At 39.1% G+C, this 17,652-nt stretch overlaps 1 protein-coding gene across 1 annotated transcript in view; it reads left to right on the top strand.

The window, feature by feature from the left end:
* The window catches only part of Klp10A (kinesin-like protein 10A), a 62,392-nt gene extending 45,430 nt beyond the window's left edge, over nt 1-16,962 (top strand). Inside the window, exons 5-17 of the mRNA XM_073082710.1 lie at nt 1,809-1,987; nt 2,539-2,655; nt 3,552-3,722; nt 4,229-4,408; nt 4,978-5,123; nt 5,532-5,643; nt 6,308-6,442; nt 7,106-7,261; nt 7,792-7,945; nt 8,443-8,668; nt 9,296-9,407; nt 10,159-10,333; nt 11,989-16,962. Of these exons, the coding sequence (XP_072938811.1) occupies nt 1,809-1,987; nt 2,539-2,655; nt 3,552-3,722; nt 4,229-4,408; nt 4,978-5,123; nt 5,532-5,643; nt 6,308-6,442; nt 7,106-7,261; nt 7,792-7,945; nt 8,443-8,668; nt 9,296-9,407; nt 10,159-10,333; nt 11,989-12,149 (2,024 nt within the window). The 3' untranslated portion in view covers nt 12,150-16,962. The remainder of the gene's footprint in view (nt 1-1,808; nt 1,988-2,538; nt 2,656-3,551; nt 3,723-4,228; nt 4,409-4,977; nt 5,124-5,531; nt 5,644-6,307; nt 6,443-7,105; nt 7,262-7,791; nt 7,946-8,442; nt 8,669-9,295; nt 9,408-10,158; nt 10,334-11,988) is intronic.
* Nucleotides 16,963-17,652: the final 690 nt, after the last annotated feature.

Raw genomic sequence — 17,652 nt, 5'->3', positions numbered from 1 at the left:
GTCTATCATTTCCAGTAGATATTCAATAGCGCTCTTGTGGTTATGTTCAATCCTAGCGACATCTGTTGACGAGTAACGAGATAGTCTTAAGTAGCTTCTGTATGCACTTGTTCGTCACTATATGATGCACGTAATAAACGAAAAACTTGTTTTTAACTCGTTTTAAAATTAATGGTCACTTGACTTTCATTGTCATGTTCACCTTAATAAATATTAGAGAGAGCAGCAGTGTCAATCATTAGACACTATCGATTGGAAGCTCGCGCGACGTCAGCGACTAATGAATATTTAATAATGGCAGGACACAGCAGGCCTACATGACACGCGATAGTCTGCTTCCATTAGATTCCAATTGCAGAACTCCATTTATTGACTAATTCAAGTAATTGATCTACGCCGACGTCGTCTTGTTTTCTCAGCGTCAGTCAGACTTTTGTCGTTGCGGTGTTCGTTTTGTTACAAATTTTGTTTTTGCTGGTCTCGAGTCTGATCTCACTATTGCGCCTATATCGTGTTTGTGGGTTAGTCGTTCTGGTCACGTGTCGTTTATGGCCCGCAACAGTTAGTTTTGCGGCTGATGCGAAAGTTTTTACTGGTCTTTGGGCGCCAAGGCCGATTTAAATTTGTATGTTGTGGTTTTAAGTAACGTGCTCGTTATTTTGTTTCGCCTTCGCGCACGACCGTGCCCGGCTCGCGTGCGTCACGGTTCATTGCCTTGAGTACGGAAAGAGATCCTAATATGGCAGTCGGCGCAGGCGCAGGATTGCCTTGCGCCAACGCATTCAGCTGCCATTTCGAACTATCCGTCTCTCGGCTAGCACATGTCAATTGATATAAATCTCTGTTCCAAATTGAGGTTAAGAAAAAAATGATGACGGAGATATAAAGTAAACTCATGCAGCCAATGAAACACTTAATGACCAAATATAGCGTAATATAGAGACTGAACAGATTGCCAAATATGTGCTGCTCGTGGTTCCGGTGGCGGAAGCGAGTCGCGGACTCCTCGGAGTCCAACACCGCTGTGGAGGCGTTCGAGAGAGCGGAGTCTCCCGCCAAGCCCCCAGTGGAAGAGGAGCATGTGCCGAAGTCACGTAAGAGGCGCACTCGGCTGTCGCTAACGCACCTTATTTGTTTGGATTATTTTTTGTTTCTGCACCTTCGGCTGTCAATCGTATTCGGTTTTTGTAGCTTTTTTTTTTTGATTCATCGTTTCAATTCGGCTTTGCTTATTGTAGTTTTATCACGCATATTATCATGATCTAAATAATTAAAGTTTTGTTTACCTGCGCCCGTTGTTAACTGGATATTTATAACAAAATATTTTAGGAACATGGTCATATCAAAAATTATAAATGTAATTCTTTTGCAACTTCATTTTATTATTACCGGCTATACACGAGGTTATTCTTTGTTAAATACGTGCTTTAGTTTTTCCATCGTTTTAATAAAATCTAATTCGAAGATAATATGTGCAGATGCATTTTTATTTCGAATATACAATAAAAGTCAATAACTTTATACATATTTGAATATTGTAGTAGCAAGATAACAGTACTTTTTATGCATAAAAGTTTCATAAATACCTTGATATAAAAAAATAGAAAAGAACTATTTATGACTCCAACTAACTTCAGGTATTCTCTTTTTCTTAGTAGCTAGATGATTCTGATATTTTTTTTTTTACAAAACGTGTAGAATTATTAATAAATAGATATTATTATGTATACAATTTTCGAGCGCTAAGCTGTTTAGACATTACAGGCTCTTAGGATCCGTCCTTTTTATATTATTTTTGTATTTTGCAGCGCCCTCTCGGGTGACGCGCAACAACCAGATGCGCGTGTCGAACGCGGGCGGCGGCGGCGCGTACACGAACGGGCACGGCGGCGACACGACCGGCCGCCGCGGCGCCGAGAACGTGCCGCCGCCGCAGCAGCCGCCGCCGCAGCCGCAGCCCACCGCCAACTCTAGGATCACGCAGCAGGTGAGACTATCGTGTGAATAACTGTAACCCTTTTTTTTTCTTCGAAACGTGCCGTGGGGGCGACACTGAGTTATGTGGGATTCTTACCGTACTAAAACCCCCCCGGTGGCCGTCTTCGGCGCTGCGTAACGGACTCCGGGATCTCCAGAGGAACGTCCTCTTAGCGCGTTGCCCCGTCGGGCTCCGCCCAGGTGAGCATGCCGCTCGTCGACCGACCAAAAATGCGTTCCCTAAACATTAAGTTGGAATGACTCTCGTTTGCCTTACCACATTGTTATAGCTGTAGGTGTCGAGTTAGACCAAATCATATTTTTCTATACCTACAACATTTTGACGGATACGGCCCATATCTGCACAGTCGTGTTAAGACGTAAATACGTTCATACACATTTTATAAAATGATTTTTTTGTCTGATACGTACGATGTTTGTAGATAAAGACTCTTTTGGCATTGCAGTTGTAGAATTGTGTACTGCCGCACTCGAATAAGATTATTTACAATGTCCAAACTCAACCCTACCTCACCCTGATCCCTTGCCCTTGCTCCCTAGCCACCGAACTCTGGCGGGCGGTCCCGCTCGGGCAGCACGCCCAGCGCCGCGTCGGTCCCGCCAGGACTCCAGCATTCCCCCTACATGCACGCCCAGCGACGAGGGTACAATAAAGAGGTTTCGTTACCTTTTCCTTTCCAATATCCCTTGTTATTTTCCTATTATTTAAAAGTGTGTTTAGATATCTAGTAGATTTTAGTAGACGTAGGTCAGATTGAACAAGGTGTTCATTAGCTTTTTTCTATAATAAAAAAATCAAAGATATCTGTTTTAGTTTTAGGTAGCCATCAGGTCTAAAAGTAATAATTTAGTAGTATTTTTGGGTATAGAGATAGTACATAAATTAATGGTAGCAACACATTTGTATTTTTGGATGTAATGTGAACACCAAAACAACACAACGAAATCGTATGTTGTACCGTTTACTTTATATCAAAATATTATTTTAAGTGATACTAATGATATTATTAAAAATAGTTTGTAATTCAACATTCTGAAATTAGAATGTAACTAAAAATCACACACTGTAAAAATGTAAGAAAACATTTTGCAATACCACTTAAAATTCAATGCAATACCGATAAGGATATTTACTAATGTTATTCGTGTATATTATTCGTAACATTATTTGCGTGATAATCCACTTTTCTTAAATAAGTGAATAACAAAGTGTATGTTGGTGTGGATAGTCCCATCTCGGCGGCACCACCGTAACACTTATTTCTACCTAATAACAGCAGTGATAAGCGATGCTGGGTTGTAACTTGAAGTGTGTGGTAAGATACATACAGTGTTGATTACAGATGTCCACCGGCGGCAGTAGCTTCTTATCATTAGATAGTCCGCACGCTCGTTTTTTATTCCAATATTATATTTATAAAAAAACATAAATTGTATAATAATTCCCTTTTCATAAATGACAAAGTAAGTAGTAAATAGTAAGGAGTGTGTTTTGTTAATATTCCATCACAAGGTACAAATTAAGAAAGTGTATGTGTTCGTTGTGATTCCAGTTCAACGCGGTGGGCTCTGCGCGGCCGGCGGGCGTGGCGAGCACGGCGTCGGTGCCGCACGCGGTGGCGTCGGGCGCGGCGCGCCGCTCCAACGTCGTGAAGGAGGTGGAGCGCCTCAAGGAGAACCGCGAGAAGCGCCGCCAGCGGCAGGCCGAGCTCAAGGAGGAGAAGGTGGGTCGCTCGTTGAGGGGAGGGTGGTTATGATGATGATGATGCTTTGATTTGTGTTGTTAAACTAGTAAGATGACAGTTTGTGGGATAGAGACGGACAGAGCTTGGTTTTGGAGCTTGTAGAATAGAGTTGGGTTGAGCTCCAAGATGAAATAATTAGAGAAAGTAGGACTTCTTGTGCAGTTAGAGGATCTGTGAAGCAGGGATTGACTGAGTTTACAGAGTAAGAAGTGCAAGTCATATTCTCCATAGCTTGTATGATAGAGGTGAAGCGCTTTTAAACGCTAAGGGGTATCAGAATGATGTAGGAATGTACTTCCTTGTAAAGTTATTTATCATAACCACAACCGAATTCTCAATTACCGGTAACAAACATTTATGTAGTTGTATATTTTTTTACACGCTTTTAGTCTTTTTAATCCATCGCAGTTCTCGATTTCGAACTATTATCTTTTGTTTACTAACTTTTACATACTAGGTATTTATATTCTCTTATAAATTTTCAGGAGGCGCTAATGAACATGGACCCAGGCAACCCGAACTGGGAGTTCCTGGCGATGATCCGCGAGTACCAGAACAGCATCGACTTCCGGCCGCTGACTGGCAACGAGCCCGTGGAGGACCACCAGATCACCGTGTGCGTGAGGAAGCGACCGCTCAACAAGAAGGAGATCACTAAGAAGGAGGTTTGTGGTGTTTGAGCTGTTTGGAGCTGTTTGGAGCTGATAGGGGATTTAAACATTTTTGGGGTTTAAAGGGGTCATGTCGTAAACATTCTCGCGTTTTCTATATTGTTTCTAAACAGTGATAGCCTAGTGGTTAGAAATTCAATCACTCAATTAGGGGGTATCAGGTACGAATACTAGGAACCTCAGTTTTGAAAAATTTAATGCATATTAGAAGTTAATTCGTTGCCAAATGGTAAAGAAAAACATCGTGAATAAATGTATATGACTGAGGGTTTAAAAAAGTTTTTAACGGTGTGTGAAATCGATCAATCCACATTTGGCCAGCGTGGTAGATTACGGCCTAAAGTACGTAAATCAAAGAAGAATCCTCAGTTGATGACGACTATGTTCGAAAACCTCAGACATTATTTAAAGCAATCACATTACATTAACGTTTTACTGCTGATATAGGGCACATAAATACGAGTATCTTACCTCTTTCTTATGCAGTTGCATTAGATAAAAAAATGTATTAATATCACAAATCTCATTCGAAAAAAACTTAAATGTGCAATACAACATTTCAGGTGGACGTAATCAGCGTGCCGACGAAAGACCAGATGATAGTACACGAGCCGAAGAACAAGGTGGACCTCACCAAGTACCTCGAGAACCAGAAGTTCAGATTCGACTACGCTTTCGACGACACATGCACCAATGAAGTTGTTTATAAGTTAGTAATGTTACTCTACAGTCGGTTATAGAAGACAGATTAGATTTTCTGTGTCGTGGTTAGTATGGACACATAAAGACGGGGCAAGGACCCAGACCCAGGAAAAATATTTTCTTTCATTTTCTGCACATCCATAAGGCTGACTAGCAGAAAATGCTATTTAATGCTTAACATTAATTATGCTTATGTTATACTGAACATTAATGCCAATTTTTTTTGTTGGTTCAATAAAATGTAAATTAATAAACAAAAAAGAAATTAATTAATTGTTTACTTATAGGAGAATTATAGATAAAATGGAATGTTAACAGTTTCAGATTGAAGACAAATGGTTCAAGTTGTTTATTTCTTGCTTAAAAACGGTGTATTTGTAATGTAATCTCTGACGTGATTCGCAATCGTTTGCAGATACACGGCCAAGCCGCTGGTGCAGACGATCTTCGAGGGCGGCATGGCCACGTGCTTCGCGTACGGACAGACCGGCTCCGGCAAGACGCACACCATGGGCGGGGACTTCCAGGTACACACATGTTATAAATCTCAAGATATAATACTTTAGTAATTGCTTTTTGATTTATGGTTTTGAGGGCATGAGGTTAAGAAATGGTAGTTAATCTTTAAAATTATAGAACATTACTATTCTATTTGAATTAATTTATTTTTAAATGAAGATTATTTCCTATTTGATTCAAATGTGTATTGTTATTTACGATAAGTACATTCGGTCACATAATTTTTTAATGTGTTGGTGTAACGAATGTACGTGGGTTATTATCGAAATTCAATGACACGGTATTCTAGTCTATGTGGTGTGGGTATATATGTATTTGTCTCGAGCGCATACGTCACTGTGGTCATTTTATAATCACCGTCGGCCCGAGCGGTGCATTAGCAAGCCAAATACTGTGGATATCAGTGTCGGGGAAACTACACTAATTGTTAATTGTATATCTCACATGGGAAACGTACAATATAAATTATGTGAATCGCGAATAAATAATTAAGCACTCATAAAAAGCGAACCTTACAATAGACGTCAATTAATTACTATGATAAATGGATGTCCGCGTAAAACTTTTTTTGAAATCATTTTTTGCTTTTTTTAGCTATTTCTTATTGCTAAAATCACTTTTTCGTTTAATCAAGTAATTCCTAATCTGTAATAATTTCGTGCGGTGTGGTAGGGCAAGACGCAGGACTGCAAGAAGGGCATCTACGCGATGGCGGCGCGCGACGTGTTCGCGTACCTGCGCTCGCCCAAGTACAAGCCGCTCAACCTCATCGTGTCCGCCTCCTTCTTCGAGATCTACTCCGGGAAGGTATGACACTACCCATCGATGTTTGATGTATTGAGTTATATTAGTCATAGAATGGCGTGTCCTAGTGTACGACACATAATGGCACAATGGGATCATGAGCGATGATTTTTCCAGTGGCAAATATATGGTAGCTCTTTACACTGGTATGTGTACAATGCACTTCTTTGTTTTATCACATAAAGGAGTAACTTTTTATTTTTATTAAATATAAATAATTAATAATTGGATTTCTGGAGAAGTTGAGTCTAGACAAAAAACTAATCTAGTTCTAATTAATCTAGTAGTAAACTAAACTAGTCTAGTTGATAAACATTTTTACCCCAAGACTATTTTTTTACCTATTGACATTGGACACCTACCTAACTTTTATATTGATGCCCATGTTAGTACTAAGGAAAACCAATCCCGATATCCAACAGTCGTTGCTCTGTCGCAGGTGATCGACCTGCTGGCGGAGAAGTATATTTTTATTTTTATTAAATACGAATAATTGGATTGCTGGAGAAGTCAAGTCCAGAAATGAATATGCTTGATAAACTTATTTATCCCAAATCATTTTTTTATCATTGAACAGTGAACACCTATCTAAGTTTTATATTGATGCAGATATTACTAGTAAGAAAAATCAATCCCGATAATCCTATATTGTTGTCTGTGTCGCAGGTGTTCGACCTGTTAGCGGACAAGGCGAAGTTGCGCGTGTTGGAGGACGGCAAGCAGCAGGTGCAGATCGTGGGGCTCACGGAGAAGGTGGTGGACACCGTCGAGGAAGTGCTCAAGCTCATCCACCACGGGAACGCCGCCAGGACCTCCGGACAGGTTACAAGCTTTTTTTATGGGATGTTGTATGCGAGACTTCTGTTTCATTATGTAATGTCGGTGGAGTTGACAGACTATGTCTATAGTCTACTTCTAACCCTATGTTTGCAGCTTAATTTGAAATATAAGTATTCCACATTCTTTTATTTCAATAACTTCTATTTGTCCTTGTTAACGTGCGTTATGAATAATCAATTTATCTCATGTTTTGCCTAAAGATTGATTTATGACAATTACTAGAAATTTTCACATTTCGATCTTTGGTGGGCATAGCTTGATTATTATTATTTGATAAAGTTCAGTAGCGCTCTATTACATTATTTTCTTATATACCAAGACCAGGGAGACCTGCATTCCCATAAAACTAATTTTTAGGGTTCCTTTCCCAAAGGGTAAAAACGGGTCCCTATTACCAAGACTGCCGTCTGTCTTTCTGTCCGTCTGTCACAGGGTTCTATCTCTGGAACCGTAACAGATAGACACTTGTAAATTTTTAACGCCTAAAGTGTTTGTATCCTTGCCGTTTGCAGACGTCAGCGAACTCGAACTCGTCGCGGTCGCACGCGGTGTTCCAGATCATCGTGCGGTCGCCCGGCATGCACCGCGTGCACGGCAAGTTCTCGCTCATCGACCTGGCCGGCAACGAGCGCGGCGCCGACACCTCCTCCGCCAACCGACAGACGCGTCAGTATAAATAATTTTTAAATCATATCAAATCATTTTTTTTTATTCAAAATAGGTTCTTTACAGGGCACTTTTTGAATGTCAATACAACTACCGCTACTTCACAAGGTGTTTCGTTATGGAGAAGAAGCGGCGAAAGACATCTTAAAAAAAACACATTTTTACAATGTCAAATTTAACGTAATGGTACATGTGGAGCTGGAACTACTTCAGACCACACAGTTTTGTCAGTCAAATAATCACTTTGTTTATAGTACGCATTTTTACATAGCGTTTAACGACATGTTAAACTTTTTTTTCTGTGAGATTCAATATATAGTCGGCTATTTTATTGTAATAGCGAATACAATTACCCATGAAAGATCTAGCCACCTTACATAATCTATGTTTAGGAATTGCCATTTTTCGTTAAATTTGGTAGAACTAGAGTTCTATATTTGGCAATTTGAAGCTCACTAATTAATAGGTGAATGACATCATTGTGTGTACACTTGTAGGCATGGAAAGCGCAGAGATCAACAAGTCCCTGCTGGCGTTGAAGGAGTGCATCCGCGCGCTAGGCATGAAGGGCAACAACCACCTGCCGTTCCGCGTGTCCAAGCTGACGCAGGTGCTGCGCGACTCCTTCATCGGGGACAAGTCGCGCACCTGCATGATCGCCATGATCTCGCCCGCCATGTCCTCCTGCGAGCACAGCCTCAACACGCTGCGATATGCCGACAGGTAAACTATTGCTAGTGACGCGACGATATATTCAGAGTTAGGTTATATCAACGCTAATATATCGACAACACGATATCGAGAAAATTAAAAAAGAACTTGCACTTGAACTTGCACTTGATCAATTATTATATTAAAAATAGGGTGATTGAAGATTGTCAAAAATAGTCTGTGCATTGTAATTTTTAACGAACTTCAAAAAGGAGGAAGTTACTCAATTCGACCGTATATATGTTTTTATTGACACTTATACACGCTCATATTTAACTCATATGTTATATATTTGACTCATATTGGACTCGCTGTTTACGCTGTTTATCAAAATCAAGCGCCGACTTCAGAAATGTGTACTAAACCAACATTTATTTGAATTATTTTTACTTTGTAGTAATATAGAAGTCGGTTATATTTTTTGTTATTTTTTTTTGTAAATTTTGAACTATTGATGATGGATGTTGAAATTTTGGACTTATCACTATTTTTAAACTAATACTATGTACTACTTAGACCACTACTTATGACATGAATATGGTAATTATATCGATAATTTCATAATTCTTCATCTCTCACTATTTAGTAGTAGTTTTTATGGTAACTTTACACTGATACGTGTAATATTTATGTTTGCAGGGTGAAGGAGCTGGGCACGGCGGAGCCCGGGCGCGGGCGGGCGGAGTCCCCGCTGGCCGACGTGGACATGGAGCCCGCGCACGACGACCTCGCGCAGCTGCGCTCGCTCAACGTATGTATTGAACACTTACACCCAAAGACATACGTAATTCGAGAAAACCCTTGATATAGTTTGATTCCTACCAGAAATTGACAGATGCGCTGCGGTGGTGTCTCCAGAGTCAACTACACGAGAATCACTCAACGTTTCACCGGTTTCTAAATATACGCTTGTGTATTACTTTTTTTATAAGATAGAAGTAGCATAAGATGATCTTGCAGTCCACCCGTTGGTAAGTGGCTACTGCCGTATCGACATCTGTAATTTTTTAGACGAGCATGCAGTCCACCTGATGGTAAGTGACTAATGCCGTATGGACATCTGTAATCAACCCTACATAGAGTTAGATATTCCTACCTGAGGTCAGTCGCAGATGCGTTGCTACCTCTGAGGACTATGAAACGCTTCTAAAAAGTATGTCTTCCGTACCACACTATTGAAACCAGAATACAGCAGCGCTTAACGCTGCTGTTATGAGATGGAAATAGGTGGATTAGGTGGCGGTGGTGCCGCTGGAGTCGAACCACATTGGTGTCTACCATTTTCAAAACCACGCTAGTAATTACCTATGATGTGTTTTGATTTCTACCAAAGATTGGCAGATGCGCTGTGGAGACTCAACAGTAAATGAGCCAGGACGAGTTTTACCACCTTCTAAATATACAACATCAACCCATCACTGTCAAACTGCTGGACACGGGTCTCCTCTTAGAATGATAACCGTACAATAAACGATTCGCTAACGGTTATTTATATATTCCAGGAGGGCGACATGTCAGCGGAGATGTACACGTTCCACGAGGCGATCGACGAGCTGCAGCGCGCGGAGGAGGAGGTGCTGGACAACCACAAGGCCGTCGGCGACTACCTGCAGCACGCGCTGGCGCGCTGCGCGCAGCTGCTCGCGCTCACGCGGGACGTCGACTACGACCAGGACGGTGAGTTGCCAACGTCTTGTAGCAAGATTAAAAAAAAATCGAGATGTTGACTACGACCAGGCCGGTGAGATACCTTGTACTTAAATTAAAAAAAAAAAAAATCGGGACGTCGACTACGACCTGGACGGTGTGACGCCATCTTGTACCTAAATTTAAAAATAAATCGGAACGTCGATTACGACGAGGACGGTGAGACACCTTGTACCTAAATAAAATAAAAATGTAAAAATAGTTTTGATTAAAAAAAAATGTGAGCCGTCACGGGACGCCTGGCAGATGTGAAACATCGACATTATTTTGTAAAAGTAATATGCAGAAAAGAACATATTGTGATAGGAACTAAATATGTCATAATGATAAAATAAAATATTACAATTGCGCATGGCGACGCGTCGCCACACCGTACACACTACTGCATATAGACTGTATATATATACCATCGTATAGCGTGGCGACGCCACGGCATGGCATGCGTCGCCACGCCAGAAATCGGTTTTACGTGCGGCTATAGATGTTTCACATCAAAAAAAAAATACATAAACACTGTGAAAGTAGCACGTTAGCATATTAAAATACACACACATGTTACAAAACATGTGTGTGTATGTTAATATGCTAACGTGCCCAATGTTTGTCCGAATGTTTTATAAAAAATTGAACGTCCCATAAACATTGCTTTATTGTATGTCCGCTTTTCCTGTCGCGTAGAATGTATTTGTGTATGTAGTTGGTGTTGCATGTTTGTAGTGTGCATGTCTGCAGGGCGGCGCGTGCGCAGCAAGCGGGCGCGGGCAAGCGATGGCCTTGGCAGCCGCGGGCGCACCGTGCTAGGTGTGCACCCGTGTTGACATCATTAACACTCACGACATGTTCACTACGAAGCGCCTCTGCCAATGCTATCGCTCATTAATGTGAACATTGTTTTAATAGAGACTGGAATCTATAATGATATCGTCGATATCTCGCTAGTTCTGCAGTATGTGTTAACGTTGAAATACAAAAAACGATTCTTGCGGTTTGGATTGCATTTTTTATTGAAACAAGTCTTACACATAGCCGCCTGTAGAACGTCATAATGTTTTATTATTATTTCATATGAATTGGATTTAGCAATATTAATCGTTATTTTTTGTTTCTTCTGTGTCAATTAAGAAATTTCTGTCTTTCTTTCTGTCGTCTCGATATTTGTAAATCTAAATAAGTTACAATTACAATCTTACTTATTTAACTTCTTTTTGTGTAATTTGAAGTTTACATTATTTACTACATTTGGAACTGATAAATATATAGTAATTAATTAATATTGTAAATTGAATTTTCTACATAATCTAATTGTACTAAACTTTAACGAACTGGTTAAAAATATGTGATCCTTATACAGTATTTAAAATCGAAGAAATGAAAGTATTTCTGGGACTTATTTGGTAAATATAAATTTCATTTAGATAGGTGAAAAGCTTTGTGAGCTTTGAAAAGCGGTATTAATGTATTAACATTCATAAAAAATCCATGTTAAAATATTTAATCACAATGTTAATAATTAATTACAGTAATCTCCCACTAATCAACTGTATTCCATTTAATTTAATATGGCTCATCTAATCTAATGTGTACTACGTAGGTGTGAGTTTACTAAAAGTGTGTGTGTCTCTCAGCGTACGCGACGCAATGGGAGGAGTTGCTGAACGAGCAGCTGGCGGTGCTGGCGCAGTCGCGCGACCTGGTGGCGGAGTTCCGCAACAAGATGACGCAGGAGGAGCACCTCTCGCGCCGCATGAACCCGCCGCTCGCCGCGCCCGCGCACCGCCACCACTAGCCCGCCCTCTGCCCGGCTGCCACTGGATCCTACTCGACCACGTTGATCCAGGCTCAAAATTGGCACCTACTGGACCACCCTGGATCGTCCTGGTCCACGGTGGCACACGCTGGCCCCCGCCACGCCAGCCAGTGCCACGCGTCGTTGCACCGCCCTGGCCCGCTGGACCACGCTGATCCATGCTGGACTGTACCGGCCAAATATGGCTCCTACTGAACCACCCTGGATCATACTGGACCACGGTGACACACGCTGGCCCGCGGTGGCTCCCAGTGGGCCACGCTGGACAACGTTGAAATTAATTAACCTAACTGGACAATGGGATGCGGCCGACGGCTGGGACAATGGCCCCGAGCCGACTCCGACGGCGTCAGTGTCGCCACGAATGTGATTCGTTGTCAATGTGTGTTCGATGTGTTTACGCTGCGACGAAAGGACCGTCCAATTATTTACTCCGTACATTGCCCGCTTTTATAAATGTATCCATCTGACTAAATAGTCATTGGTTCAGCTTATTTCTTAACACTAAATAATATAACGTGTATAACTTGCAATTATCCATATAGTCACATAACACCACAATGTAGCGGTTTAGTTAAAGACTCCTTGTGACGTCATCTAAACCTAGTGGATCCTTCGATAAAATATATAAATAAATAATAAATAAATTATTAATTCCAGACAACGTATATGTCTAATAAAGTAATAGTTTAAATATTCAAAGAACGTACATAGTAAAATAACAAAAATGCCAATCGAGCATCCTTGTAAATACTACGGTGGTCCTTTATTATTCAGAGAATAGATGTGAGAATTTATTTTTCCAATGTTTCGTGGCTGGGGTTGGCTTTTACTTACTTGGGGTTAGTTTATAAGACTAAGCGACAGTGACTATTTAATGTCAGATGGACTGTATGCCTATTAGCTTTTATTACATAAAAATCATTAATGTTAATAGTTATCAAATATCCTAAAAATACCAGAGAAATTTATATTTTCTATTTCTATTTTAAGTTTTGATTGAGATTTTCCATTCGACGACCATAAATACCGCTTTCAAATGGTTAGAGGAATAGACAAAAATGTGCCTAAACCGCGGTCTTTGTGGTTGTTGAGTGGACTATTACCGTAAAGTTGTACGTAAACACATCGACAATTCCTATTACTTAGAATGCCTGTTAATGCGTTGTGTGGGAGTGTCGTTACTAGTGTCGATACAGCGGCGACACTCGTACACACTATAATTACAGGCGACGTAGCCTTGTATAGTCTTCGCGCTAAGTCACGGCTCGGAACAGTATTGTATTGAAAATTCAAAATACGTTGTGAAATAAAGTAGCTGGCCTCTTTCGTTTCCGCTTCCGTTGAAAATAGAGTTGTGACACTTTTTTTTTGTTGTGTTCTGTTTTTAAAAAGCATATTTTCGATACTCGATGTTCTAAGCTTAGTAAGAAGGTTGCCGTCTCGTATGGAATGTATAGACTGTTATCGGGTGTTTAGAGCACAAACGCCCGCGTGATTTAACAGCGGGCGATAGTTAGGCACTGTACACATTGACACTCCTCTTAGCTCTGAAATTTCCGATACATAGTATTTTAGCGATGAGCGCAGTACATTTATACGTTGGTACAAATATACTACGCTAATTGTCATATTGAATGTTGGACCCTGAGTATCCATGTGTGCGAAGTGCCTTCTGCATAGTGTTGGACTATTGTCGGCTAGCGCGTTCAGTATAAATTGGCAATGAAACATGATTGTTATAAACGAAACTAAGCGAATACGCATATTACGACTGAAGTTGCGCGCAGTGCTACATACCAACTAATTTAGCCAACTTATACTCGATTGTATTCATCTGTGTCGATATTGAAGACTTACGAGTACGATTGAAAATCGATTCCAGTTGTTACAGGATGAATCGAGTTTCAATCGATTCTTATATCGAATAAGTTCTGAATTGCTATATATTGACAGTTGGAATTCCATTTACAATGATTCTTTTATAAAATCTAGCTATTATTGTATTGTTTTAATGGAATTTGTATAGAACTTTCGATGCTCTCAGGTGCGACTTATTTAATTTATGTAGAGACTTTTATTTGTATTTCTTTCCCTAACATTAAGTGACCTAACTCCTCGATGCATTTAACTTCGCTAAAGGCCTAAATTTAAAATTGTAGATATTATTTTTTTTGTTGTTGTGTATAATTAAATAATAAAGTTAATTTCTTTTGAGATTGGTTGAGTACAAAACGATACTGCAGTGACCTCGGATTCCCAGTGATGTGTGTGTGCTGTTGGACAAATTATTTAGTTCTTCTTAGCCCCTTTCATTGACATCTCATTTAGGAGATAAAAAAATAGCTTATTATTTTTTTTATTACAATAGAAATTGATATATTAACATATTTTTAGATAGTGCTAGAGATTTTCCAATTAAACGGACTGATTTAATACTTTGTAATACCATCGGATATAATACTCTGTAATTATTGGATTATTTGCTAAAAGTAAAAAAAAATTGTGAACATCTGAACTCTTAAGATTAGTAAAAAAAACATCTATTTGTCACTTATTTTAATAACAGGTTTGTTGGTGTTCGATTTTAAAACGTAAAAACGAGAAATTATTATTAATTGGCATTTTCAGTTACATATCGTCTCTTGACTTTAAGTCACTATTCATATAATGTTTAGCGTTATTTCAGCGTAGAGCCCTTTCAAAGGAACAAAAATTGTAATGGCTTTGTTAATTTCGGTTTATTCACCTACGTATTGTTCTATGAAAATTTATTGGCAAAATCATAATATCGATTCAAATATTGTATTGTACTTGTATTGACAAGTGACAAGTAATATGACGTATTATATTATTCATCGACTTACACCCATGTTTGTGTACAGTAACACCCTGAAAACAGACCTGTATCTACTCTGAAGCTGCGAAGACCCTGTGACTAAATATAGTTCAAAATTTTTAGTAGCATGTCAGCCTCAAGTCAATTACCATCACTGGTTACATAGCTGGTCGAGGGTATAGAGCGGACAGGGAATTACTGTGCTAACAAAACATTTAATAAGTAAAGAAAAAATGGGGCACTGTGGAGTACGCTCCAGACCTCCGCCCGGTTCGGAGGAGACTTGCCCAGCAGTGGGACATAATATGGGTAGTTGTGTAATACTACGTAATGACCACATTTATACGACAATCGCTTGATCGCTCGCGCAAAATACGTCACGGAACTGCAGTCATATTCTGTCTCTTTTACTCTTAAAGAAGTGAAAGAGAGAGGAATTGGTTCCTTATGAGAAGTATATGTCATGACAAGAACCGGTGAAAAAATCGATACCCAGATTTTGTGCATACCCCCTATTTTAGAACTACTCGTATTATTTCTTGATTCCTGAACGTAATTTTAATATCATCTCATCAAATAAAAATCGTAAAAAATATATGTAATTAAAAAAAGTAAAACCACTTAAAAAGACTAATGATTGTAAGTTTTTCAAGTCAATACTTGTATTTTCGTTTTTCATTATTTTTTGTAATGCGACTTATTTATTATGTTGTGATAGTAATTATAATAATATTGTGTTTGTATGATGCGTTCACTGCCTCTGTGGCGCGGCTCTCTGAGCTAGAATAATGGAAAAAATCGCTTGTAACCTTGTTTTACGTTTTCATCGTTTTTATGAAGTAATCTGTCCAATGTATGTATTATATCGGCTTTTAAGCTCAAAAAAAAAACTATAAGGTACTTCAGCAATACACATAATTTCCAATTGCACTGAATATTGCTAAGTAGACAATTTCCAGCTTGTAAAAATAAATAAAAGAAAAAATCTGTTTCATATTTTTTATAAGAGCAATTGGGCAGATCGCTTTATAAACATTTGCGATGAAAGAAACTTGCGTTTTATCTGTACTGGTGCTAGGTTATGAATTCTCGCTTCTAATTCGCCTCTGGGTCCATGGTGTGAAGTGGGAAGGTCCGTCGGTCGTCGCTCGAATCGAGCACACACGTTGTAGATAGTATTTTGTATCATAACAAAGCTTGTTGGAGAAATTTTGAGGCTAAAGCTATATAACTTTATAGTATGTATAGTGTATTTATGATGAAGTATTTTCCATTTGGAACGTGTGTGCCCGGTCCAAGACGAATAGAGGCGTAGCGGTGATACTGTGTTGCTTTCCTATAAAATGTTCTAATTTGTCCTAGGACCGATGTTGCCCGTGGGCGCGGACGGTTCGCACACTACCCCTGTCGCGTCGAGATTATGTATCATTCCAATTGTTCATCCGATTTCCAACGTGTGTGTAGGTTCTAGCTTTAGAGTTGATGTACTAGAAGAGATTTTCTAAACGATTAGCATTTCCTCAGAGGTAGTGTCCGAACGAGTTGTCAGTGTTGCTAGTGTTAGACCCGTTTTGAGGTAGGTACTACGTATACTACGGCTTACAAAGTTTATTAGATAGTGCTTGTTAATAAATAAAAGAATAATAATAATAATTTAAAAAATACACTAATATCGGTACTCTGTATCAGAGTTAGCTTGCGCCGATGTTAGAGTGTACTGTACGAAATCTCTCTTTATTTCTATATACATACATTTATATTTTTAATGATTGTAAAACAAAGTTTGCAACTTGAGTTAATCGCCTTGAATGAATTGGTTTGTTTTTGTATAGAGTTGTCGCGTTAAATGGACAAGTGAGGGATGCGAGGTGCGGCGTGCGGTCGTACTAGTTGAAATGCTTTATTATAAACATATTTTAACATCGCACATTATAATAAATTAATCGAAATTGATTGACTTGTTTTATTTGTACTTCATTTTTTATGTACAAGAAAGTAGTGTTGAATCTTAAGCAATCGTTTACCGTCGTTCATACACATCATTAGCTAATTCCTGATACAAAATTAATTCTTTCCGGAGTGGATCAGAAGTATGTATGTTGATAGCCAGATAATTGTTTTTAAAATAGGAAAAAAATATAAAATGAAACGTAATTTGATTAAAAGTTTTTATTTTAAGACATTATAGGAGTTTGTACTAGGATCTTAGAAATGCAATTAATGACGCATACAAATATGCAATCTATGGAAGACAACTCAACTGGATAAAACAGACATTGAAGACATTTAATTTCAGAAATTACAAGAACTGATATAATTAAAATCTTACATAGAACAACTAGGTATGCTTTTAATTTTCCCAATATTACTTTGTTAGTTATAAATAAAAAAGCAAGAAAAAGCAATCAAATATAAATACTTAACATATCACAGAACATACAAATTTACAAACAGACATATTATGTCATCCCAATTTTTCTAAAACCAACTATGTATCGTAGTACACAATACAATAATTCTTATCATCAAACGTAGTGCCAGTTCACATTAGGTTGGCCCAGAAATACTCTTCGCAGAATGCAGGGTCTAGCTGGTCACACAATCAATCTGTCTGGCTCCTTAAGGGGCCAATCCATAAATAAG

The sequence above is a fragment of the Epargyreus clarus genome, unplaced genomic scaffold, assembly GCF_041222505.1.
Source record: "Epargyreus clarus isolate Ecla_fem2 unplaced genomic scaffold, WU_Ecla_fem_2.2 ptg000003l, whole genome shotgun sequence".
Lineage (NCBI taxonomy): Eukaryota > Metazoa > Arthropoda > Insecta > Lepidoptera > Hesperiidae > Epargyreus > Epargyreus clarus.
The sequence above is the reverse complement of the archived record's forward strand: the minus strand, read 5'-3'. Positions and strand labels throughout refer to the sequence as shown.